The sequence below is a fragment of the Fusarium subglutinans genome (genome assembly GCF_013396075.1).
Source record: "Fusarium subglutinans strain NRRL 66333 chromosome Unknown NRRL66333_c0000004, whole genome shotgun sequence".
Lineage (NCBI taxonomy): Eukaryota > Fungi > Ascomycota > Sordariomycetes > Hypocreales > Nectriaceae > Fusarium > Fusarium subglutinans.
The window spans coordinates 138832-162245 of record NW_023502067.1 but is presented as its reverse complement, the minus strand read 5'-3'; the positions used below and the strand labels follow the sequence as shown (position 1 = coordinate 162245).

The 23414-nt window shown below is 48.4% G+C and overlaps 9 protein-coding genes across 9 annotated transcripts; 4 read left to right on the top strand and 5 right to left on the bottom strand.

The window, feature by feature from the left end:
• Nucleotides 1–155: 155 nt before the first annotated feature.
• FSUBG_884 (prephenate dehydrogenase (NADP+)) lies at nucleotides 156–2005 on the bottom strand (the record flags this gene model as incomplete). Its single annotated transcript, XM_036687288.1, has 3 exons — nucleotides 156–1189; nucleotides 1291–1337; nucleotides 1890–2005. The coding sequence occupies 3 exons, from the start codon at nucleotides 2003–2005 to the stop codon at nucleotides 156–158; spliced, it is 1197 nt and encodes a 398-aa protein (XP_036543470.1).
• Nucleotides 2006–2334: 329 nt separating this feature from the next.
• Nucleotides 2335–3423, top strand: FSUBG_883 (alpha-tubulin suppressor; the record flags this gene model as incomplete). The annotated part of the gene is made up of 1 exon (XM_036687277.1): nucleotides 2335–3423. The coding sequence occupies one exon, from the start codon at nucleotides 2335–2337 to the stop codon at nucleotides 3421–3423; it is 1089 nt and encodes a 362-aa protein (XP_036543469.1).
• Nucleotides 3424–3482: 59 nt separating this feature from the next.
• On the bottom strand, nucleotides 3483–5077 carry FSUBG_882 (DNA repair rad9; the record flags this gene model as incomplete). Its single annotated transcript, XM_036687266.1, has 5 exons — nucleotides 3483–3644; nucleotides 3691–4304; nucleotides 4353–4716; nucleotides 4766–4903; nucleotides 4964–5077. 5 exons carry the CDS (start codon nucleotides 5075–5077, stop codon nucleotides 3483–3485), a joined length of 1392 nt encoding a protein of 463 aa, XP_036543468.1.
• Nucleotides 5078–6971: 1894 nt separating this feature from the next.
• On the top strand, nucleotides 6972–7901 carry FSUBG_881 (uncharacterized protein; the record flags this gene model as incomplete). Its single annotated transcript, XM_036687255.1, has 1 exon — nucleotides 6972–7901. The coding sequence occupies one exon, from the start codon at nucleotides 6972–6974 to the stop codon at nucleotides 7899–7901; it is 930 nt and encodes a 309-aa protein (XP_036543467.1).
• Nucleotides 7902–8234: 333 nt separating this feature from the next.
• Nucleotides 8235–9433, bottom strand: FSUBG_880 (chitinase 1; the record flags this gene model as incomplete). The annotated part of the gene is made up of 3 exons (XM_036687244.1): nucleotides 8235–8911; nucleotides 8960–9191; nucleotides 9248–9433. 3 exons carry the CDS (start codon nucleotides 9431–9433, stop codon nucleotides 8235–8237), a joined length of 1095 nt encoding a protein of 364 aa, XP_036543466.1.
• Nucleotides 9434–9940: 507 nt separating this feature from the next.
• On the bottom strand, nucleotides 9941–11375 carry FSUBG_879 (Vi polysaccharide biosynthesis vipA tviB; the record flags this gene model as incomplete). The annotated part of the gene is made up of 2 exons (XM_036687232.1): nucleotides 9941–10711; nucleotides 10764–11375. The coding sequence occupies 2 exons, from the start codon at nucleotides 11373–11375 to the stop codon at nucleotides 9941–9943; spliced, it is 1383 nt and encodes a 460-aa protein (XP_036543465.1).
• A 2648-nt stretch (nucleotides 11376–14023) lies between these two features.
• FSUBG_878 (chitin synthase) lies at nucleotides 14024–16369 on the top strand (the record flags this gene model as incomplete). The annotated part of the gene is made up of 3 exons (XM_036687221.1): nucleotides 14024–14068; nucleotides 14114–14736; nucleotides 14788–16369. 3 exons carry the CDS (start codon nucleotides 14024–14026, stop codon nucleotides 16367–16369), a joined length of 2250 nt encoding a protein of 749 aa, XP_036543464.1.
• Nucleotides 16370–17426: 1057 nt separating this feature from the next.
• FSUBG_877 (chitin deacetylase 1) lies at nucleotides 17427–19214 on the top strand (the record flags this gene model as incomplete). The annotated part of the gene is made up of 6 exons (XM_036687210.1): nucleotides 17427–17710; nucleotides 17762–17826; nucleotides 17876–18589; nucleotides 18741–18861; nucleotides 18921–19094; nucleotides 19145–19214. The coding sequence occupies 6 exons, from the start codon at nucleotides 17427–17429 to the stop codon at nucleotides 19212–19214; spliced, it is 1428 nt and encodes a 475-aa protein (XP_036543463.1).
• A 2637-nt stretch (nucleotides 19215–21851) lies between these two features.
• Nucleotides 21852–22478, bottom strand: FSUBG_876 (uncharacterized protein; the record flags this gene model as incomplete). Its single annotated transcript, XM_036687199.1, has 1 exon — nucleotides 21852–22478. The coding sequence occupies one exon, from the start codon at nucleotides 22476–22478 to the stop codon at nucleotides 21852–21854; it is 627 nt and encodes a 208-aa protein (XP_036543462.1).
• Nucleotides 22479–23414: the final 936 nt, after the last annotated feature.

Genomic DNA, 23414 nt, shown 5'->3' with positions numbered 1-23414 from the left:
CTTGGCGGTGCACTTAAAACTGGTCTGGGGTTTTGCGGCGTTTGAAAGGTTGTCGGACTGGTTGATACTTGGTCGAGTCAGGCTTTGTCTGGAGTCTTGGAACATTTGCTTCTGTCGGAGTATTCTTTTGTTAACCTATGGTTGGTCCATCTCTACTAATTATCCTTGGAATTCTCCAATATCTTCTTCATCATTTGATTGCCCACCACCTTGGCCTCCTCAAATCGTGGCTCAAAGAACTGCTGAGTACTCACGAACCGCTTCTCCCATGTCTCGAAATGCCCCAGGTTCACACACTCCGCCCAGGCCCGTGCTGCAAAAGTGAACTCCAGATCATCGCTACGGTACGTCTTATCCTCAATTGCAGTCTCAATGGCTGCCTCAAGGACATCTTCGTTGCGGAACAGATATTCAGTGACACCAAGACGCAAGCGGAAGAGAGGAGTGCTGCAGAGCATGTGATCGTATGGCACAATGTTGAGTGCTGCCCAGCAGTCGACCATTGCAAGGATCGAGAGATGGTTGTTGGGTCGAGGCTCATCAGTAGGCGTACCAAGCGAGAAGGACGATAAGATCGACGGCTCGAGCAAGGGACGTGTGTCCCAGGTCGTGGATGGACCGAATACCTTGTCGCGTGCACGGTAGACTCGTTCTCTGAAACCCTCGCGGTTTCCTTCGAGCATGAGTTTGTACAAATCGGTGACACTTCGTGCGTACTGTGAGATCTGTTCACTCGCTTCAGGGTTGAGAATGGCAAGGCCAGCGTATACATGCCACTTTTGACTGTAGATGCGCAACATCAGATTGACCTTGACATTCTCAATACCGCCAACATATCGACTCAGCTCCCAAGGAAATTGCTTGTTAGCGTGCCACGCCTTGCCCATAGATAAGAAGGCTGCATGGGTGACTGCTTGAGTATCAGCGGTGATACGGTCGTGCTCGCGGGCTGAGAGATGGACAAATTTTGAGCGGAGACAGCTAAGGACAGTCTCAACCTTTCGAAGAGCTGAGTCTGGGGCGCGGTGTTGGATGAGCACAAGGGGTTGGTTGATCGGATCAACATTGGGGCCATGAAGTGAGTGGCACGAGATAATATCGACGTCGGCGGGGAGGTGAGCCTCGAAGGCAGCGATCTCGGGGGACTTGCAAGAGGTTTGGCCTCCAACAATGGCACCAAGCTTGGTAGCTGGTCACAACAGTCAGTGTCTAGATGATGGCTACTGTTTAACCTCGAGAAGAGACGCTCAAAGAAAACATTCACAAGGGATACGAAGAGAGGGCGCGTACATGGTCCATACTGAGCAATTACACGGTCAATGACGGCGGCCTCGACGCTATAGATGATGTAGTCGCTTGCGCGGGAAACATAGTGGCCATTTCGACAAATTTCTATATTTTTCTATTTGATAGCTTCAGCGACTTGGGGCGAGGCAGAGCAGACAGGAATTACTGAGCCATACATTTCCAGCATATTCTTTCTGAAGCTGTTCCTGATTCTCTTCTCTGTCGCAGGCCATAATTCTAAAGTAGATCCGCCGTTAGCCACTCGGCATCAGGTTAGGTGTTGCATTCACAGGAGAGAGTATCTGTTCTTGTAGTTGTTAGCTTTTGTGTCAATGCAGAAGTGCTAACAAAATGAGGTAGATGGGTGAAAATTCAGACAGTTGATAATTAAGGTAGCAAGCGTTTACATCATTGAGAGCACAGGTCCGGTTCTGATGGCCATAACGGACACCAGGCGTCCCTGAACAATGCTCGAGCCAAATGCGCTCTAGTCATCATGAAAGAGGTGAGGGGGGTGGATGTTGAGGAGGAAGAGTTGGCTTACCATTTGAAGAAAAGGAGCTGGAGCTGGAAGTACGAATCGCAATGGATTCAAGACTTACCTCCAGCCAGCGGCAGACAGCCTTTCGGCATACATCTTGCCCATATCGCCCATACCAATCAGTCCGACGACGAAGTTCTCCATCCCCTCAGGGACGGGCTGCGATTGTGAAGCCATATTATCTGCTGCGCGAGGATAGCAAGAGCAGGAAACACGAATCACATCCTCTCAAGCGACAGTGCTTTGAAAGAGCTTTGTGCGGAAAGCTTAAAAGAGTGTGTTTGAGAGTGAAGAAAAAGTCAGAGTGAAAAAAAAGTTCGCGACCTTCTTTATGGTGGAGATTTCAAGCGCGTTACGTAAGCCATCAATATTTCGCGTTATAGCGATAGGTGGATCTATGAAGCTATCCACTTCAGCATCAAGAGAAGGACGTAGAAGTTCAAGAGGAGGGAGGAGCTTTTGATGACTGCACTGGTTGAGTTCATAATTTCGCTTCGTTCTTTAAAATGGAGGTCGTGTTTGCGTTAGGCTCCAATGGCTCTGGTCAGTTGGGCATTGGCCACAAAGAAGACGTTTCAGTGCCGAAGCAGGTCCTCTTCCATCCTGGCCCTCCAACCTCCCCCATTACAAAAGTCGCAGCGGGTGGGAACCATACGTTGCTTCTTACGAAAGCTGGCCAAATTTACTGGAGTGGCGATCCCACGCCTGGTGCATGTGGATTGAACACTGGTCCAGATGCAGCTGTGTTCCGAGAGATTCAGCTTACCAAGAATGGAAAATCTCCAGTTGGCGAGATTGCCTTGATCACGGCAACATGGGAGGCTTCTATCGCTGTGGCTAAAGATGCAGATGGAAAGAAGACTCGAGTTTTTAGTCTCGGGGCGGGATTGAAAGGCGAACTAGGTCTGGGAGAACTCATCGTTCGAACACCATCAGCAACCCAAATTCGAGAATTTCCACCCCTGGGAACAGAAGTCGTCGACTTGGCTGCTTGCATGGGGCACGTCGTTGCAGTTCTCGACAATGGCGATGCTTACGGCTGGGGCAATGCGAGAAAGTCCCAAGCTGGTGAGCCAGGCCAAGTCCTTCATGCTCCTCGAAAGATCGAGGGCATCGACTTCAAGATCACAAGAGCTGTTTGTGGCAGAGAATTCACATGTCTATTTGGCGACCCACAAAGCGGACAAATGAAGGTTCTAGGTTCAGACAAATGGAATATTCGTTCAGGTGCACCCGAGACATGTCCTGAATGGTTGGACGTAGGCTCAAGTTGGGGAAATATCTATGTACTGCGAAAGGACGGTTCTCTACAAGCCTGGGGACGAGATGATCACGGACAACTACCCCCACCGAATCTACCCGAGCTGAGCAAGATTGCAATCGGCAGCGAACATGTTGTTGCTCTCTCTTCCGCAGGCGATGTTCTATCATGGGGATGGGGTGAACACGGCAACTGTGGACCCCAAGTTGAGAATAACGATGTCAAGGGTCGGTGGAATGTCATTGCTTCATCTAGATTCATTCCCCCAGGCTCTAAAATAGGAGAAGTCGGGGCAGGGTGTGCTACCAGTTGGGTATTCATTACAGCTGAGTGAATAGACTCGTCTACATGCCACGTCTTTCATCCTCCATAGCATTTCCTTGTCCTCAGTCCTCAGTCGGGGAACAGGGCTAGACTTTCGACTTCTGTCAGCTTTTGTGTTGGCTCAATATATGTTGATTCAGCATCTGTTGGTGGTGGATGGGGAATTTCGGCTTGGGGTTCGACAGGAGCAAGGTTCTCCAAGAAGCGACTCGCGTCCATATCAGAAGCGTTCTACTATAGTCAGTACGCGGTCACAAGAAGGGCTTTTTCAACTCACAGGATCAATGCTATGATCCCAACCCAGCTTAGCATTGTCCTCTGCAAGCTCTTCATCCTCGTAGTTGATAGGCTCCCAACCTTCATCCTCAACGAATAGACTCTCGGATCTGTTAGTCGCTGGTGGTGCCGGTCTCTGCGAGGGCCGAAGGTCAAACGCCCCTACGCGCGAAGCGCTGGCTCTAGCAGCGCTCATCTGTGGTGTTGGGTTATGCTGAGGCAACGATGGGGGAGGAGGCACAGGCGCGGGTGCTGGTTGTGACTCTGGAGGAGCCATGCTCGGCCGCCGTGATGTAGCTTCCAGACGCGGGCCAGTATTCTGAGTTGCGTTCTTGCGTCCTTTCTTAGTCCTCTGGCCAGTGTTGGTCCCGCGCTCGCCAACAGTCATGACGAGAAATTCGCATGACATAGCGTCGCCAGTATATGAAAGCTGGATAGGTTGTGTAGGGATTGAGTATCGGGCTGACACATCGTTGCCTGTGATGCCAGCATGTTGAATAATAGCGCGGAAGTCTTTGACGGATATTACAATGTGAAGCTTGTCTTCCACATCAATCTCGTCGAACTCTTCCGCTTCGACGGCGATTGACGTTTGGAGTGGCTTCTTCAAGACCGCTATTCAATGTCAGCTTATAGACAAGCATTTTGTCAAGAGACACGCACCATCCTCGCTCACAGTCTTTTCACTGAAACAAGTAAAATTTACATGATCTCCATCAGTGTTGATATCGAGGAACTCAATCCCAGGGCCAAAGTGATCCATGAGCTGCCGCAATGTGCGTGAAGAGATTGTCCAGTGGTGGGGGGCATCTTGTTTGTTGAACTTGGCGTGGATTGGTACGGAAGCCTCGAATGGGAGACGGTGTGTAGATGTCAGTCCATTTCGAAAGATAAGACGTGCGATAAATCGACTTTGAACTCCCTCTCCATCTTCAATTGCGACATCGCATCTGTCGACGAGCGTTTGCTTCTCTGCATCTCTTTGTGAGTCAGGCGCCGTACGGCTTCGAAATAGAGAGATCAGAGCCTTCAGATGGTCAGCATGGTCCATGACATGAGGGGAGAGTTAAGCCTACTCGGATATAGAGTGTACAGTAGAAACGGTCACGAAATTGGCGACTTCCTTGGTACTGGTACCGGGAAAAGAACTTGGTGGTTGCAAATCTGACACTTGCGTAAGCAGATTTTGAGGTGTTGAGGGTAGTGAGAATAAACTAGAGGTGAGATGTGAGTGACGAGCTGGATGGGAGCCTTCTGGCACATGCTGAACATACTGAATCCTTGCGGGCCTCGAGTGAAACGTCGTCACTGAACTTGTTCAGGCAGATGAGGGCATCGCGAAAGGCGGAAACACCTTCCTCACTGAGGGTGAAATTGAGTAGCGCCATGACGCTTTGAATTGTTTGAATTGCTCATGAAAATATTTTTGCCATGTTTGAAGACAGTTGTGAAGTCAATGTCTTCTTTTTGAAATGGCAGGCACACGTTCACGTTCGTAGAGCAGCAGCCATGACAAGTCGGAGTTGACGAGTGTGGATCCGGAACCCCACTATCCCTACCCTGTAGTTGATGAGCAAAACACCAGGAAAATACATCGTCATCACAGTCAAGTTCAATTTGGTGAAAAGTCAAGTTTTATTAGGAGGAACAATCTGATATTTATCCCTCATCCGACCCAAAACTCCTGAAAAATCCATTACTGTCGTGTCATCGTTCCAGCGCCGTCAAGACGTGTGTTGTTCCATCAAAAGATTGTTTAGGTGCAGCCATCTCAAGCGACTAGGCAGCTGAGGCACCTAGCGACGGAAACAGCTGAACTTTCCGAGAGAGAATCGCCAAGGGCCCCGTCGGACGCCGTGCTTGTCAACATGAACACTGGTGCCGAAATGGCGACCACCGACTCCCTTTGACCAGAAGAGACCCATGATGTTATGTGTTTGTTTGTTTGTTTGAAAGTGATGGTTATCTAGACGTGTCTTGTTAGCTCAGGTAGGTATGGTTGACGGAAGTGAAAGGCTTGTGCTCACCTTTGTGTTGAAGTTGAAGAGATGTCGTTGAAAGAAGCTTGTTTACGAGGAAAATAAGGTGTTGGGGGGTTGCAGATCAACTTTATACGACATCTCAGCCCAATCCAATCGCTGCCTTGGCAGGGACCATGGGAGAGGCCTCTCTGTAATTCGATCTACGATTTCTCGCCAGTGACATCTTTTGGCGCTCAGTGACGTAGGCTTAGTGGCGGTGTCAAGGTCACGCCACACATGATGTACCTAGTAAAGGTTGCTTAAGGTAGGTATGACTTTATTTCTGGCTGAAAGAACTTATAAATATTAACACAATTTGAATAAACTGAATAAATCATTTAGCAAGTTATCTTCTATCACTGGTTTCGTAAATGATGTTGATTCACAGTACAATCGTCCCTTTGGTGGCATATCTTGGAATGCATAGAGAGGGAGCAAGGAACTTACTATCTCTATCCTAAGATATAAAAGATTTAGGCAAATTTAGCTAAATTTAGGGTAGTTTTAGGATACTTTTAGATCAATTACTTCGGCACTTGGGATAAAGGTCCATAAATTTTCCTGCGTCTCATAAAGGGAGGGCTTAACATGGTTGTTCCAAAATCAAGCTTGATGCATGTAAATCTTGCCTTCTTCTATCCAAGTGAAACACCATCACAACGAAAAGCCACGATAATCCCACCCTTAAGCCTTCGATATCTACGCGTCAACACTCTTCTACTTTTATCACACAAGTAAAGTGTTAGAGTGGCTCTAGCGTTTGCAATAACAAGGAAATCGTTTTCACACACAACCTTGTCCTTTCATCAGAAAATGACGGTTGGTTCATGGAGTTCTCAGCGACTAGATCCCCTCCATGGTCTCTTGTTCGCTGATTAATGATCATGACATAGCTCTTATTAGGTTGCTGTTCACTTCTCATTCTTAATCAGCCTTCTAGTACAGGTGCATTGCTATTCGGTACAAAAGGATGGCACGGCATAAGTGTCTGTTCATGTAATGCCGTTATCAGATGTTGATGCATCCTTTGCGAGAACACAGCTTCTCAGTGCTGAACTTGAACATTTCCTGAAGCCCATCACAATGGGTTACCGAAGATATGAAGAACAGTGCATCTCCAGTCCAGTGGCAGACGAAGTCATGGCATACATAAATAGTCACTGGAAGCAATCGAAGCACTTATCATCTCCATATCATCCCCAACTGCTCACTCACCTCTGCACAAACGAGTAAAATCAACACCTGAAAAGAAATTGTCAAAATGACCGATTCTTCCCCTAAAACTCCTGCTGAGACTTCCACTAACGAGCAACAGGGTCTTCGCCGCTCCAGCCGCTCAACCCGTGGCCAACTCAGCCAGAACCGCTTTCTCCTACAGCACTTTGTTATAGGAGAAGAGGCATCTCGCCCGATTCCTGGGCCTGGACGTCGCCGTGCCATCGCAAAGCCCAAGCCTGATCATGACGATGGGTCGGGTCTGCTGGCACAATCAGCACCCACAGCCTCCAACAATTCACGTCGGCCTGGAAGACGGAGCGTGAGCAACAATCCCTCCATTTTTGGGAGTCGTGAGGAGACACCGGCCGTATTGGTAAGCCCTAGGCGAAGCAGTGTCCCAGCTGCTTGTCCTCTTCCAGCCCGTATTCAACATATTGGTGATCGTCGCCGAAGTGCCTCCCCGCCCCAGTTGGCTTCTGCAAACATGAGAGATCGTCAAGACCCGGCCCCCCAGCAGCAGGCAATCCCTGCGTTCCCTTGGCAGCCAGCCTTTCAGTATGGATTTCAATGGTCTCCTCAGTATCAGGCCTTAGGGCAGCAGCAGATCCCATTCTTTACAACATCTGCGCAGCCCGGTCAGATGGCTCCGCCTCAACTCTTTGAGCAGCAACCTCAAGAATCTGCCTCCGATGCCCCCGGAGTCTTTGTGAAGCCAGCGGATTTGATGCTAGACGTACAGGGCCTGATCAATCCAGAGATGAACCATATCCCCAAAACTGAAATTCCCCAGTTTGCAGAACTAGTTGACTCGTATAACAAGATTCACGAGGAACGTCGAGTACAGGAAGAACGCGACTGTCTGGCGGCGCAAGAGGGAAAAGACAAACAGAAAGCGGCAGAGGCAGAAGAGCCAAACCAGGAGGAGATGGACGCATTGTGGGATCAGTTCATGGATGCTGATGCCTTCAAATGATCCCATTGACAAGGTAAGCCCATCACTAAGTGATATTACTGACGTTTCTTAATCAGAGTTTTCTTATGCGAACAGTAGATTTCACCACCCAAATTGGTAGTTGATTTCACAGGTATGTCTCCCCTCAAGGACAGAATAGCCTGGTTCGTGTAGGATCTACTTTTGGTAGTGCAAAACATTGCTGGGTAAATATATGCCCTCTGGTACGGTAGTCAACGGTAGGTGAAAACAAATAAAACGAACAAGCCAGTCTTGGTCCAGGCTCATCTTCTAAAATAACCTCATGTGAAGTATCTTGTGTGTCTCATGAATCAGTCCCCTGTAATCGAGCGGCTACTTGGAATGAAGTGTCTTCCATCCCGTAGCGACCAAACTCTGATGGCCTACTCGATCACCAGCACCCGTCCAGTAGAAGAGACCACCTAGACCCATTGCTTTGGCATACCTCGCCTTAACACAAACTGTGCCAGGAACATCGAAAGAGACGAAGCCCTTGTCTCCTTTAGTATCGACAAAGGATGCCGCTGCGACGGATTCGTTGACCTTTGCGCCTGCTACCCATTCATCTGGTAAATCGCAGTAGTCAATCTCGCCCGAGCCCTTGAAAGGATGTCCTGGTCCACGAGCCTGTCCAAAATATCTGGCATATACTGGAATGCCGAGGATTATCTTACGGCTTGGGAAGCCCTGCGAGCGAAGGTAGTCGACGCCACGCTGGCATGACTTGCGAAGAGTGGGATACACCTCGTTGAGGTTGTTGCTTGGAGGTAGGAGCTGCGCATGATGACCACAGACGTCGGTCCAGCCGCCTGTGAAATCGTAGCCCATGAGGTTGAGCAAGTCGAGCAATTGGGCTACGACTGGTAGATTGAGATGCTTGAGACAGTACTCGCCAGTGGGAAGAGCACTTGTCAGCAGGTAATTCGGAGCTGGCATGGTCTCTCGGATGGCCTGGAGGTACAGAACATAATTCTTTCCAGCTTCTGGAGTCTGAGGGTGCTCCCAGTCAACTGTTGGAGGTTAACTTTGGAGCAACTTTGGCCTGGATATTAACGCACTGTCAACTCCATCGAAATGATGGGCGTCGCAAAACTCCTTGATCTCGCGAGCAAAGGTTTGTCTTGCAGCTTTGCTTGCTGCAAGTGCAGGAAATTCCTTGCTGCTAGAGCCACCACCTATCGAGACGAGTGTCTTTATATGAGGGTGCTGGTCTTTCAACTTGCGAAGTGCCGCGAGACAGCCCTTTTCGCCATCTACTACTTTATTGTTGTCGGCCCAATCATCGATGGACTACAGATGAAGTCAATGAACAGTATAGCTGTAGGGTTTCGAATAGGACTACGTACCCGAAGTGTACCATCCTCGTTAACACTGCCTGTATTAGCTTGAGAATATTTTGACGCTTTGGAAACATACCCAACAAAGGCGTAGAATATGTGAGTGATTGAAGCAGTGTCTAGGTATGAAGGAGGGCGCTCTTTATAGCAGCGCCACGAGGGATAGTACACAGCGTTGATGTATTGGTTCGACATTTTGTTCGGACGCAAATAGCAATGAAGAGACCAAGAAAGAACAAAAAGAAGAGGCCTTCCTTAGGTATAAGAGAATGATTTAGGTATCAATAAGCAATAGTTTCACGTTGCACAGAGACTCAGCCCAGTCAGTACTTGCTTGACCCACAGGTGCCGTGTTTTCGTTGGTCCAAGAGTTAGCAAGTAGGTAGTTGATGATTTATTGGAAGAGCCGCTTGCTGAACGATTCGAAAAAGAAAACATGTCATATTTATAGTCGTCACGAAAAGAAATATGAGATCATCGGGCACCAAAGAAGAGGCGGAAGCGGAAATGGCGAGACATGCGTGGCCAGCCAGTTGACCAGTATGAATTCAGTTGCCACTTACACGAACCGCCATCAGCAGCAGCAACAGCTTTGCATAAACGTGATGCAGCGTGTTTTATGTGGTGCGATACTTGATTTATTGCAATATTGACAATCTATGGACACCTACGTTGCTGAATATACGTTTGCCATACTATGAATCACTGACACCATCTCTCAATCTCGACTCCATCCAGGTCATCCAGGGTATCAAAACTCAAGTCCGTCTGCCTGGAGGCTACAACAATAATATCAAACTTCCTCAGGACATCCTTTCTCCAGTCTTCATCTAAGAGACGACGTACTTGAGGTAGTGCAGATTGCTTGACTAGAGAATCCGCCCAATATACGTCCACTTCACGCGAAACAGCGAGACTCTTGACGAGATCTGCTCCTGGGGAGTTGTCGATCTGTGACTGGCCGGCTTTGAAGCCCATGCCCACTACAAGAACCCGAGGCGTTCTTCCTGTGACTCTTTGTCTCAGTCTTTCCAGCACCCTCTCGGCTAGTCTTGATGGCCGAGAATGCATCGCAAGTGTAGCGCACTCGAGCAAAGGGAAGCGACTGTTTGAGAGGAGATAGAAGGGGTTCACTGGGATACAATGTCCGCCCACGCCAACGCTAGGCGAATACGGCATATATCCGAATGGTTTTGTAGAGGCTGCCTCGCAGACTTCAAATGGGTTGATGCCATGTGGGATACATGCATCTGCCATCTCATTGGCATAGGCGATACACACCATTCTCTGGCAGTTTTCATAAAGTTTCATCATCTCGGCTACTTCTGGCTTCGAAACTGGAACAACGGTCTCGAAGATAGTAGAATAGACTCTGTATATAGCGTCGAGGGAGCCCGGGGTGATATCGTCCAAGCCCGAGATGATCTTTGGGATGGACTGGACAGGAGGCTCGACGCGGCCAGGATCGACCCGCTACGAATCATTAGTATGTGAGCCCAAAATATCTGGACGAAGGAAGACTTACCTCGGGAGACATGCCGGCGAAGAACTGGCGGTTGGCAGCCAATGAACCGAGTAGTTGACGGGTCATACCGACCGCCACAGAGCTTTCAATCACAACCGTTGACCCAGAACGAGCCACTTCACCCACAGTCTTCAACGCATCACGAAGATAGGACGAGTCGATAGTTTTGTCGGGTCTGAGAAGTGTTGGTACTGATATCAAGAAGTGCGTAGCTCTTCGCAAGTCTTGTGACTCCCGAGAGAAATGCACATTCTCTTGCCCCTGATACTCAACCCCAAGGTCCTTGATTCTCTTTGCAGAGACGTCAAACCCAATGACTTGGTATTTTGAAGAGAACGAGCTGACCAGATGTGTGCCGACATAGCCAACACCGATGACAGCAATGACTGGCTCATCGTTCTGGCTGACCTCAACGGACTGACAGAGTGACTGATCAAAATCATCTGTATATGGAGATGGAGAGCTCAGGGGAGGGCTGTCAGGATAAAACGTAAAGTGATTATCGAGACGCTGCCAAGGAGAAGAATCCCCGGGAGGTGTCAATGGAAGAATCTTGTTCTCAGCCAAGGAAGGCAGATTAGCCACTGGCTTTGGAGGCATCACTTGGGCCATTCCTGTTGAGCAGACAAGAAGAATATAGTAGATGAGATATGAGGAGTCGAAGCATGAACGTAACTGACCGACATCCTACATCTAATTATATGCCCTCAGCCATTGTACTTCCATGTTCCAAGCTCTATTGCGCAAGATCCATAGCTTGTGCCTTGGTTCCTGAAGATCACTCAACTTTCTCACAGCAACACCGAAGCGAACCGCCTCTCTCAACGATGTTTCCACGATGAGATCATCACTATCATGAAACAAACGACCTCTACCTCTTCTACCAATTTACTAATCGCAAAGCTGATCCATAGGAACTAAAGGGTACCCAATCGCGAGCATTAACCAAAATCGTCCGGCTTTAGATTCAATCTCCTGGCTCCGCATTCCAGTCGACGTTGATCTTTTTCCACGAAGAGCCTTTGAGAAGTCGATCATCCCGATATAGTAAAGTGTCTCACCTAAGGAGATAAACGACGGAAGCTAAGTCAGGAACTGTTGGTCTTGGCAGGACTTCTGCAGGGGCAACATGAGGTTATGTTGGATTAACTCTGACGCCTCCCGAGCGGAAATCCTGGGAAACGTTGGAAAGATGGTGTTTTGAGCGGCTTCCTCATGTTGATGCATCAGTGGCTGTAAGCTTTGTTGCATGTTTTAGAGCGTGACTAGATTAGCCGCATCCACTTTGTTTGCTGTTTGTTAGTTAACCTTTGTTAGTATCACCGCTCACTCCTTATGATGTTGAGGCACCTCGAATCGAGGGGATGTGTGTTGACGATCATACGATATTAATCCAGTATTAAAAATATCACTTGACTGAACTCAATTTATAGGCTGGAAGCGTTCTTCGGCGTCTAATTTCAGACAGCAACAACATAAGGTACTACTATGGTAGGTAGTCATGGTGAATAAGAAACTAGCATGACACTCCGAAATATCGCTACGGCTACAATATCAGTGATCTTAGATCCATGCTCCAACTAAAATCCAGCTCTTAATTTATCCATAGATCGCTTAGTTCATCATTATGTCATGGGTGTTTGCTATATTTTGGAGCTTCTCTCCGAGGTAAGCGTGGATACGGCGAGCCCGAATTTTGTAATCACAAACCCGTGGTGTTTCTGTACGAGGTCAAAGCTATACCTCTAAGTCTGACTAAGAAATCCTAGAAAGGTAAGCTATATGAGCTTAAGAGTTTGCTCTGGATCGACACATGGGAGACTTGTTTGCCATTAACCCTGCTTTTCAACACCAGAACTCCACCCATAAACAAGAAATCTAAGCATGATGACGCCTCATGAGAGCATATGAACAAGATGCTGAAGCTAGATCCAGTCTTCTACCCCTAGATGTACTGTTTAATTGGGCTATAAGCTGACTTACCGAGTTTTTATGGCGTTTGGCCCATGATTGTCGATATTCACGACTCACGTCAAGTTCCACTCATGTCTGCCTGGTTCCAAAAAGAAACAGAAACTTGCAAATAGTATCATGCAGCTAGTTGATCTCATGCATTAGGCACAATTTGGACGCCCTTATCACCACTGGAGAGTCTTCATCCGGTGAGGAACACACCCTCTTTCACAACATGGAAGGCCTAAAGACAAGTTCTAGCTAGTTCAGGTGAGTGGGCAACCTGAACGGGAGTTCCTCAGTAAGCTGAAGGTTGCATAGAGTTGAATAATCGGCTAGAGAGTGTTTGTTTGTCTCCAACGATCCCATCGGTGCATGGCTAATGAGGGAAATGGTGGGCACTACGAGACTTGGTAGAAGGTGATGTGCTCAGACAAGCTGTCAAAGTGACACATACCTAGCCTAGCTATTCCAAATCTAACATCAATGAAGAATTCTGTTGTTGCAATAAAGAGTAGCAGCACTTATAGGAGACTTTACTTGCAAAGCCTCCGGCTTCCCCATTCCAACATGGAATCTCGCTAGAAGACTTGCCGCATTCCAGGTAACCCAGATACCTGGTTTCAGAGAACCGTTAAAAAGTTTCTCTCGACGGCCGGACGTTGCAAAACCTTGCTAATCCGATCGACATGGTTCCTCGATCGGTGGAGCAGCAAGTCTTGCGTCTTGGGCCCGCGAGAGACTAAAAGGGCTCACCACCAGACGGCGTGACGTTGGTGGCATCAGAGCCAACACCAACTTCGACGGTAATGGAACGTTTGCCTAATTAGCAAACTACTCTTCTTTAGTTTGCGTTTCAAAACACTCCGTACCGGGTTTACTAATCTGGTCATGATCATCATCGCGATCAACTTCTGACAACCCTCTCAGTGTAAGATGAAGCCCCATTTGGACTTGGTGATAGGGGTCAAAACACAGAACAGTATCCTTTGAGCGATTATGAAGAGAAGAGAAAATTTTGGTTCACGAATGGAGGTGATCGACGTCAGTGGAAGATGTCCGAGCTCATGATCGCGTCAGAGTTGACGGTGAGAAGTTGGCAGACTGGGCAACATGGAGCTCGATCCAGGAAGAGAAAGGAGTGTTCTTTTATGATAGGGGTGAAATATCGAGTAATGATGCTTATGTTAAGCTTAAGTCTCAGTATAACTTATCTCTTGATGTAGAAGTTATCTGCCCCTTGCCATATGCTCTAATTTCTCCTTCATCCGTTCCAAGAACCATTGTCTGCTTGTACTACCAACAACATGGAGACTTTTCATGTTCCAGAAGCTAGTACTTCTGAGAAGACTGTAAGTCAACTCTCTCGTTAGTAGGGCCTTGCTAACATGCAACAGAGTGCCCCCCGGAGAAGCCGAACACAGCAGGAAAAGAGCCATCCCCCTCTCCCGTCGTTCTTTACCAAGGGTCCAAACAACAAATATGTTCTCAAAGATAAAGAGGGACACTTCCGTGATGTATCTCTGGGAGACATCCTGGAGAGAACCAGTCAAGACGACGCAAGGTCGTCTGATGAAAGCATTGGCCCCTCATTGTTCACTTCCTCCCTCTCATACAAGTCATCCTTTGCCCAGACATCTGTCTCCCAGTTCTCGTCGAACCCTCCCACTAAGCCAAGCAGCCCTTCTCTTGGAGAGTCTTCTCAACAAAAAGACCTCATAATTCCTTGTCCAAGGCTGCCTGACCCGGTAGCTCGACAACGGGACAGCGAGTCGGTGTATAGTATTGAAGATGTCTCGGTCCCGGCCGTCGACTACACTGCCACTGCCACTGCCACTGCCACTGCCACTGCCACTCAAACCTCTCCTCGCAACTCAATCCTGAAGGAGAATACCGCTCCTACCCCAAAGGTTGAGATTGACTCCGAGTCTCAGAACTTGGATGAGTACCTGAGGAAGTACGGTCAGAGGAAAGTCACTCGGCAAAAGCATATCATGACTGCGTTTCTGATTTCTGTCAAGTAAGTCTCAACACTCCTACACAAGATAAAGATAATCCTAACATGATCAAGTTTTATGTTCATATTTGCCTCTTGGTGGTGGCCTCGCTATTACTATGTTTACATCCCATTCATCTCATTCCCCCTTGTTCTCAACTGCATCATGATCGCCTCCATCATCTGTTTCACTCTCAAGAACCTCATCTCTGCTGAGAAGATCATTGAGCCGGATCATCTTGAGGACCTCATCATGATCATGCCTTGTTACAACGAAACCTTGGAAGAATGTACCAAATCCCTTGATTCTCTGGTGGATCAAGTTGGTATTGACAACCACAAGAGGGGTATCATGGTCATTTGCGACGGCCGTGTCCGCGGGCCAGGAATGGAGAAAACAACATCCCAGTACCTCAATGAAGACATTTTTGTCGAGCAACTCCACCGTGAGAAGATCACCAGAGCTTATAGAGCCTGGGATGGTCAAGCCATGGATGTCGAGATCTCATGGGGTTACTACAAGGGCGTTCCATTCTACTGCATTGTCAAAGAGCAAAATCAGGGGAAACGCGATAGCCTCATTGTTATCCGCTCATTTCTGTACAAGTTCAATATCAGAAACACCAACCCCACTACGATATTTTCTTCACAATTCCTGCTCTCAATGACCGACTGGCTTACACAAGAAGTCAAGGTCAGTCAAGTGGACCATTTAATCGGCATGGATGCAGACACCGTCTTTGACAAGGGCTGCATTTCAGAGCTGCTTAAAGAATCAAAATACGCAAATACCGTGGGCGTTTGTGGCTATGTTGCAGTCGATTTCAAGGACGGCAGTTGGAATCTGTGGTCAATCTATCAGAATGCCGAGTACACAATTGCTCAAGGCTTGAGACGACTGCATCAATCCATTGCCACCAAAAAGGTCTCATGTCTGCCAGGATGTTGTCAGCTGCTAAGAATCTGCGACATGACTTGCGGTGACAAGGTGCTGGTAGAGCTGTTTGGGTATTATCCTAGACCACTTGATGGCATGATTACACGCATCCGAGCCACTGCCTCTGAAGACAGAAATCACATATGTCAGCTTCTTACGACTTTCCCAGAGGCGCAAACTCGACAGGCTCTGAGAGCTCGAGCGTACACGGATGTGCCTCATTCTTGGAGTGTTTTCTTATCCCAACGCCGCCGCTGGACACTTGGAGCTACAAGCAACGATTTGCTATTGACGACAGCAAGACATTGCCAATGGTGGGAACGAATCTTGGCCTTTTCTAATGTCCTTACGTGGTGTCTCAATGTCTTTGTAATTGCTTCTATCGGATGCATGATCGTTGCTTTTATGCATCAGCCGTGGTGGATCATTATGGCCTTTGCAGGCATCATGATTGTACCACTCATCTACTATGTTATCATGGCTGTCTGGCTTCCTCAGTCGATGCTGGAGAGGTTTCAGTATCTTTTTGGCCTGTTCATATTCGTTGTTCTCGGACCATTTCTGAACATTGCAGTCATGGTATTTGCTGTTTTTAACATGGATAGCTTTGGCTGGGGTAAGACTAGGAAGGTCATCGCTGAAACACCTGAAGACCGGGTTCAGGAAAAGCAAAGATTAGAGGGCTCTAGCAGTGGCTCAACCTCACCACGGGCTGAATAGTGCAAGGAACCAGGTTGCTGAGACGGCAGCGGGAGGAACAGTCCGGAGGCCGACTGTAGTATACATGCCGCCAATTGCTCAACTCTGGTAGTTCGGTTATTAGTAGTTTACAGTAGCTGGGCGCCAAAGCCACAATACGATAGACTTAAAGCTTCTAAATGTTAGTTAATCCCGATGTGGGTGCATAGATAGCATTGGGATGTACGTGTATATCCTCGGATTTAGGTATCGACCGACCGCTATGCCCTCGAGTCTCACAAAGACATCCTTGTAGAGTTCCTCAGCCGCCTCTTTCAACGTCGTCAACTTACTTACATCAAAGCGCGGTCTCCCCACCCACCACCTGAAAGACTGGCGTTTACATTTACATACATAGTTAGCTCAAAGGCTAGAGCCACCACGCTAGAATCGGGAGCGGCGGCCCAGAAGCTCCTCTAACAACGTGTCGATCCCGTACCTCTCCTGGTAAAGTGCGGCTACTGCCAGGAACAAGGGGTGGTGTAAAACGCCATGGGCTAAACATTTCCAACTATGGTGAATTGGTTTGGCACAATCAATCGTTGATGGTGTATGGCATTCCATGTTTGGGATCCTCACATGACGAAAGTGACCAAATTCGCTCACTCTTATCATTGCACTATGTCTTCTTTCTCCAATAGCCGATCAGTAATGGTATAGTCGATCCTTTCTTTGACCATTGCATGACCCACAGAGAGAGTCTTTACCGGTGGAAGCGTCAAAGCCAACAACGCCTCGTCATTGTCGTTGGAGCTGAAAATAGGAGAACAAGACTAAAAAAGAACTTTACGTCAATGGTTTATCTTTGTTATCCACAAAAGAAAACATCCGTAATGCAGCTCTCGTCATCAAGGCCCGTTGTTCAGATCGAGAATAGTCCTGAAGATGTCTGGCGGGCATCAAGGATTTAAAGTACTCAATGGTCCAAAACGAAGGACTCGTACTTATATCTAGAAGCTGTGGTGCACCTGTATGTCGATCCTCAGTCTTTATTTCTTCGGCACAAAAGGATTCGTTGGATAACTGTTAGTGTTTGATAATGAAGTCTCTTACTCTCCTGTCGCTGGCTGCTCTGCCCAGCATGGTCTTTGCACATGACTTTATGGCCAGACGCAAGGGAGCTGAGTTCAACATCGCTGCTCGCCATGAGCATGCTTCAGTTCAGTCTGATGGGCTCGAGAAACGAGCCTCTTGTGGAAAGGATAGTGGCTCTTGTCCCAAAGGACAATGTTGCTCTGCCGCTGGCTACTGTGGCACCACGTCGCCTTATTGCTCTTCACCCCAATGCCAAATGGCCTATAGTAACGGCAACTGTGATGGAAAGTATGTTGGTTTCCGATCTATCCGTTAACGCCTGACCTAACTCACGTTCAGCAAGAAGCCCAAGGGTGATACCACAGCAAACATCCCCAGATCAATTAACGGCAAGGTCCCTTATAGTAAGTATCTAAGTATCGCTACCTGAACCACCAACCTGACCATACATAGATGTGTATATCACCAACTGCACTACTCCTGGAACTTTCGCCCTGACCTTTGATGACGGCCCTTATAAGTACACTGACCAAGTCTTGGATGTTCTCAAGCAGAACAACATCAAAGCGACATTCTTCATCACTGGTACCAACCTTGGCAAGGGCCAGATCGATGATGAAACTACAGGCTGGCCTAAGATCCTCCGCAGGATGTACTCCGAAGGTCATCAGCTCGCCTCGCACACCTGGTCGCACCAGGATCTCACTGCCTCAAGTGACGAGGTCCGTCGGCAGCAGATCATCTACAATGAGATGGCCTTCCGCAACATCTTCGGGTTCTTCCCCAAGTACCTCCGTCCCCCGTACGGAACCTGCAACCGAGTGTCCGGCTGCCTTGACTATGCCACCAAGCTTGGTTACCATGTTATCAACTGGAACCTCGACACCAAGGATTTTGAGAACAACACTCCCGATAAGATACAGACTAGCAAGAACACTTTCTCTAAAGGCGTTTCCACTAATGCTAAGGCCAATGCTTACATCGAGCTGAGCCATGATGTTCAGGAGCAAACTGCCTACAATCTCACTGCTTTCATGATAAAGACAATCAAGGACAGGGGATACAAGGCCGTTCCCGTCGGAGAGTGTCTGGGAGATGCCCGTGAGAACTGGTATGTCACTGATCCTAAATTCAAGTCCTCAGTGCCTGTATACAGTGCCACTCCTTGTAAGTATTTTCACCTGCACGATACACTCCATCGAGGCATGCCCCGATGTATCACAGAGGTTCTTTAAGCATGTGGTATCACTCGGCTGTTTCGGAGCTTTATCTTGAACCCACAAAGCTGCAAGAAAGCAAGTACTGATATGCTCAACAGCTGCTTCACCGACTACCGCGACCGCTGCTACTACCAAGGATGGCACATGCGGTGCTAAGAATGGCGGCGCAAAGTGCACCGGATCCAAGTGGGGAGACTGTTGCTCCTACAACAGCTTCTGGTGAGTCTTCAGCCCTAGCCCCTAGCAGACAAGCCACTGACCAACTATTTCTTCTACAGCGGCTCAACATCCGGATACTGTGATGGCGGTTGTCAATCCAACTTTGGAAAGTGCAACAAGTGGACTACTGGAAGTGCTCTCATTGTCTCGGCCAATGGTCTTTGCGGTGACAAGTATCACCAGACATGCAAGGGCTCTACATACGGAGACTGCTGCTCCAAGAGCGGAAACTGGTAAGTTCTCTCTCGTCCCATTACTACGTTTGGTCTAATAGCGTATCTAGTGGCAAGATGAGCGCATATTGTGGTACTGGATGCCAGAGTGGCTTCGGAACTTGCACCTCCTCTGAGTGAGGCGCGGGAATTTGATGCAACCTCCGGTAGAGCTGCAAGCCACTATATGGTAACTCACCTTTGTTTATATACTTTCATATCATAGACGTGGTTTAAGCAAATAGGCATTTGACGTTCAAAGTAGTATTGGCGCAAGGCCATATAGGTCTTGGACTCTTATGGTTTCTCTTCCAGCAAGTCCTCATGTCTCTCTGTGGTGTATACCGACGCCTTCTGACCTCATACGAGTCGATCATAAAGTCCTAGTACCTCAAAATGCAGGAAATACCAGCCCCTGGAATTTCTCAGCAAACAGCACGGGTACGCAGCTGAGTTACAAGTCAACGGGACTCGATTTTGAGTCCAACTGGCCCAACACGGCGGAGTGCAGTACTTGGCCCGTGTTGACAAAAGCAACCATATACCAGCCCCTGTCTGATGATCTCTTAAGCCTGTGTAATAACGTCCGAAATTCTTGGTAAATCCACCGGACATATGTGAGAATAATGCTATTGCTGTTCTTACTGGCCAAGCCATCACAAACAAAAACTCAAGATGTTATTTTATCGTCAACGCCGGGGCTTTACTCCTATGAGGACTCGACCGGCGCCACCAGGTGACACAAGATATGTCGGCTGTGTTCTTGTGTGCACAAACAACTAGGATCTGTCACTCTCACAACGTGCCGGCCCTTGTGAATTCAGGCGCCGCGGATCTGGCCACGCTCGCGGCAGAATGCATGCAGCCGCTGTATCTCACAAATCTGCATACATTACAATGCTTTGTTATGTGCGGGTAATCTCCTCGAAGATATAGCACGGGTGTCAACAGATGCACGGATACCAGCAACTCCGAGCATCTCCGGGCGTGAAAATGCCCAGTCAATAGGGGAATACCTTTATATCTGCCTTGATCAACTTTGCCCAACTTCGGCCAGCTCAAATTGGTAACTTGGCGGGCGTTTGGAGGCTGCCGATGGCTTTTACACGTGCATGTATGTCTGAGAACCGTCCACAGTTATTTTTCAGCTTGGATTCTGCATTTCTTTAGACAGACCTGAAGTTTCTCAGCCATAAGTATCGACCAGCGGCAAGGCGCCTTACCTCGCCTTGCACAACCGCCAGGAATCTAGGTAGTGTTGTTTGTCCAGCCGTTGTCTGTCAGCGTTTGAGGCGGCGGCACTCGTCGACTAAGCGGCAGCCGTTTGTGCCATGGCACCGCATGTTCCGGATGTTTCCATCAGTCACGGTGGCTAAGCGCCATTTCTGAAATCTGTGACTTATCATCCAGCGTTTCATGATGACGAATAAGGAGGACAGCTCTTGGAAATAGAGCTCTTAACTGACATCAGGCCTCAGACTTAAATGAAGTTCTCACAAGGTGATTGTATTGTCGGTGCATCATGCTACTAACTCGATTAAGATGCAACTGCATTGTCACCTCTCGGATCTTCTGTTGGTGGAGATCTCTGCTCGATTGCCATGTTTTAGTTGAAATGATGCCGCGACCTGTTGAAAGACAGCAAACAATTGTTGGTTGGAAAACCATGTTCTAGAGGTTAGTAGCCAATGATGAAATCATCAACCTCAACCAGTCAACTGCTCATCGTTGGATACAAAAATAGCCCAGACCATGGGGCATGTATCCCAGCCTCATAGAACAAAGGCGATCGTGGTCCCCCTAGATCTTGCTTGGATCTTGATTTTACCACTGCCTAGGTATGCATCTGATACTTCTCGTGGCCTGTGTCACCACGTTCGAGCCCCAGCACTAGACCGACACCTCTTGACCAACTCCACGATCAACACTCATCGAGATATGCTCCGTGTCGGTGAGCTCGTGCTGGATAAGTGCCATAAAAAGCAAAAACAATATCCTCATCGCAAACAGATCTGTCAAGCGTGGGGCCAGTGTGATCTAGAGTTTAGTTACCAGAAAACGTTGTTTGCCTCAATGAACAAGTACCCATTGTACAGTGTGCGAGGCGTCAATGGCCATGTCCACAAGGGGAATACCACATGGAAGCGTGCGTTAGTTAGAGAGGGCCCAAGCTCGGCTGCCCTGGTCAGTGAGCATTTCGAGACATGGCATGGCTAAGCCTCAGACGGGTAGCAACATGTAGGTATTGTAGATCAAGTCGGGGCACAGGGCAAAATCGGCAATGAAAGAAAAACATGTCGGCAATAGTTGATGCGATTGTAAATAATAATCTGTCAAACATCACACGGCTGATTGCCGACTTCTTAATGTACACGCTGGACTTTATATCTCCACAATAAGAAAGCCATCCTCTCGTACGAAGAAATAGAGACAGAAGGGTAATAAGTCGAAAAGAACAAAACAAACGAATCAATCCCATGCGCGTAACCCCATCAAGGGTAGTGGTAGTAGTAAATCTCACATAGCCCTCAACTTTGTAGGCTCCTTTCCCTAAACGCCCTGAACAGTTCGTACTTTGTCATTAGCAAAAATCCTTGAGAACCACCAACGACCGTATAACTTTCACAAGTCACTTCGCTGTGAACCACTTTTGTTGATATGAACTCCGTCGCCGTTGTAGGCGTTGATGTTTCCCGACAGATCGACCAGGTATCTTGATACTCATTGGTGATTGTCCATGGCGAGATGCCGCGTGTCCGCACCTAACTGGCCATTTTCCTACATTACCGTCGAGGCTAGAAGACGTGTTTCGACATCGTCCATACCCATCCCATCCATGCGAGGGCCTTCCATCCCCTGGAGTCTTTGTTCAATAGCCTGAAAGCGTGGTTCGTAGCCGCCTCCAGCTCGGGCTTCAAGATTGTCCATGCGCTTCTCGATGTTGTCGAGACGCTGCTCAATGCGCATCAGACCCTGGTTCATGTCGTGGTTCAGGCGGTCGAGTTTATTAGTGAAAGATCGGATCGATGTAGCCAGCGGCGCGTTCTCCTGGCCAGGCGTGCCAGAGGGAGCTCGTGGCTCGTGGTTGTGACGCCCCTCTTGGATAGCAAAACGCCATTGGTTTCCGAGCTGAACTTCACACACAGCCTTGGCGCGAAAGGGACAATCAATCTTGCGCGTCGAAGGGTTGCGCTTCTTGGCAGTGCTGTTGTACTTGACACCACCGCGGTCGCAAACGAGGTCATACCGGGTGGGTTTTCCGTCGCGATAGTTTGAAGCGCGCAGCTTGACAATTCCGTAGCCCTGGTCCTTTGCAACGCGCTGGACGGAAGCCATCAAATCTTCGAAGGTCCTAAATATACCTTCTGGTGGGGGTAATAGCGCTGGAGGTGGTGTATTCGGCATGACGAGTGATTGAGCCAGGGTGGCGGTTGCAACGGAACGGTTAAGATAAAGCGGAGAGGGCAAATAAGTTTGCCCAAGAAGAAAAGGCTTCGGAGTGCTTTAATAGGACCGAATGCGTGGCGTAGAATGAAATCGCGAATGGACGAGAGATGCTGTTGGCTTTGGCTTTGGTCGCGATGGTGTAGTTTACAGGGCAGGTATGCAAAAGGCTGGGTTCAACTTTCCCGCACTGTTCTAACTGTGATACAGGTATGGACCTAACAAGGTTTAGTGTTGATCCGGTCCGGGCCAGGCGGGCCATTCACAAGCCAGACATGCAGAAAGGCGGGGCCATAGGTGACAGCAGGGTGCAGTCTACGTACCTGATGGATGCTGCGAAGCGTCGTTTTGTACGTCAAGCACAAGCCAGGGGGTAGCTTCGCGCAGAGCAAGGTGAGGTAAGGTACCTGACAGTATGAACGGAGTGGATAAGTAAGTAGGGAAGGGTGTGGAGGGGTCAAGCAACGTGCTGAGAGGTTGAGATGGTGACTTTGTGTAGCTTCAGCGGGTGCGACGATGGAAGATAAAGAGTAAGAACGATTGCAGGCTTGTGATGAAAGAGATATGTTTGCCGGAGGCACTGGGCCTTGATATAAATCAGGTTCTCCAAGTGGAAACGGGGAAACGGTTCGAAGGGGGTGTGAAGAAGCTCAGGCTTGTTGAGGCTTCATCATCACCTAAAGGCTGTTTGGATGCCAAGCACGTGACGGACGGGCTGAATAGAGCGTTAGAGTTGGCGGCTGGTACGGGTAGACGCAGCAGTTGCGGGCTTTGACTTCCATTGTTTCATGAACATTGAGGTGTTTGTCTCTCTCGTAGACCCTTTTTCTACCTAGATGCCCGTGATACACTGACAATATCCGTGTCCAGACAGAGAACTCGAGGTATGTCACCTCC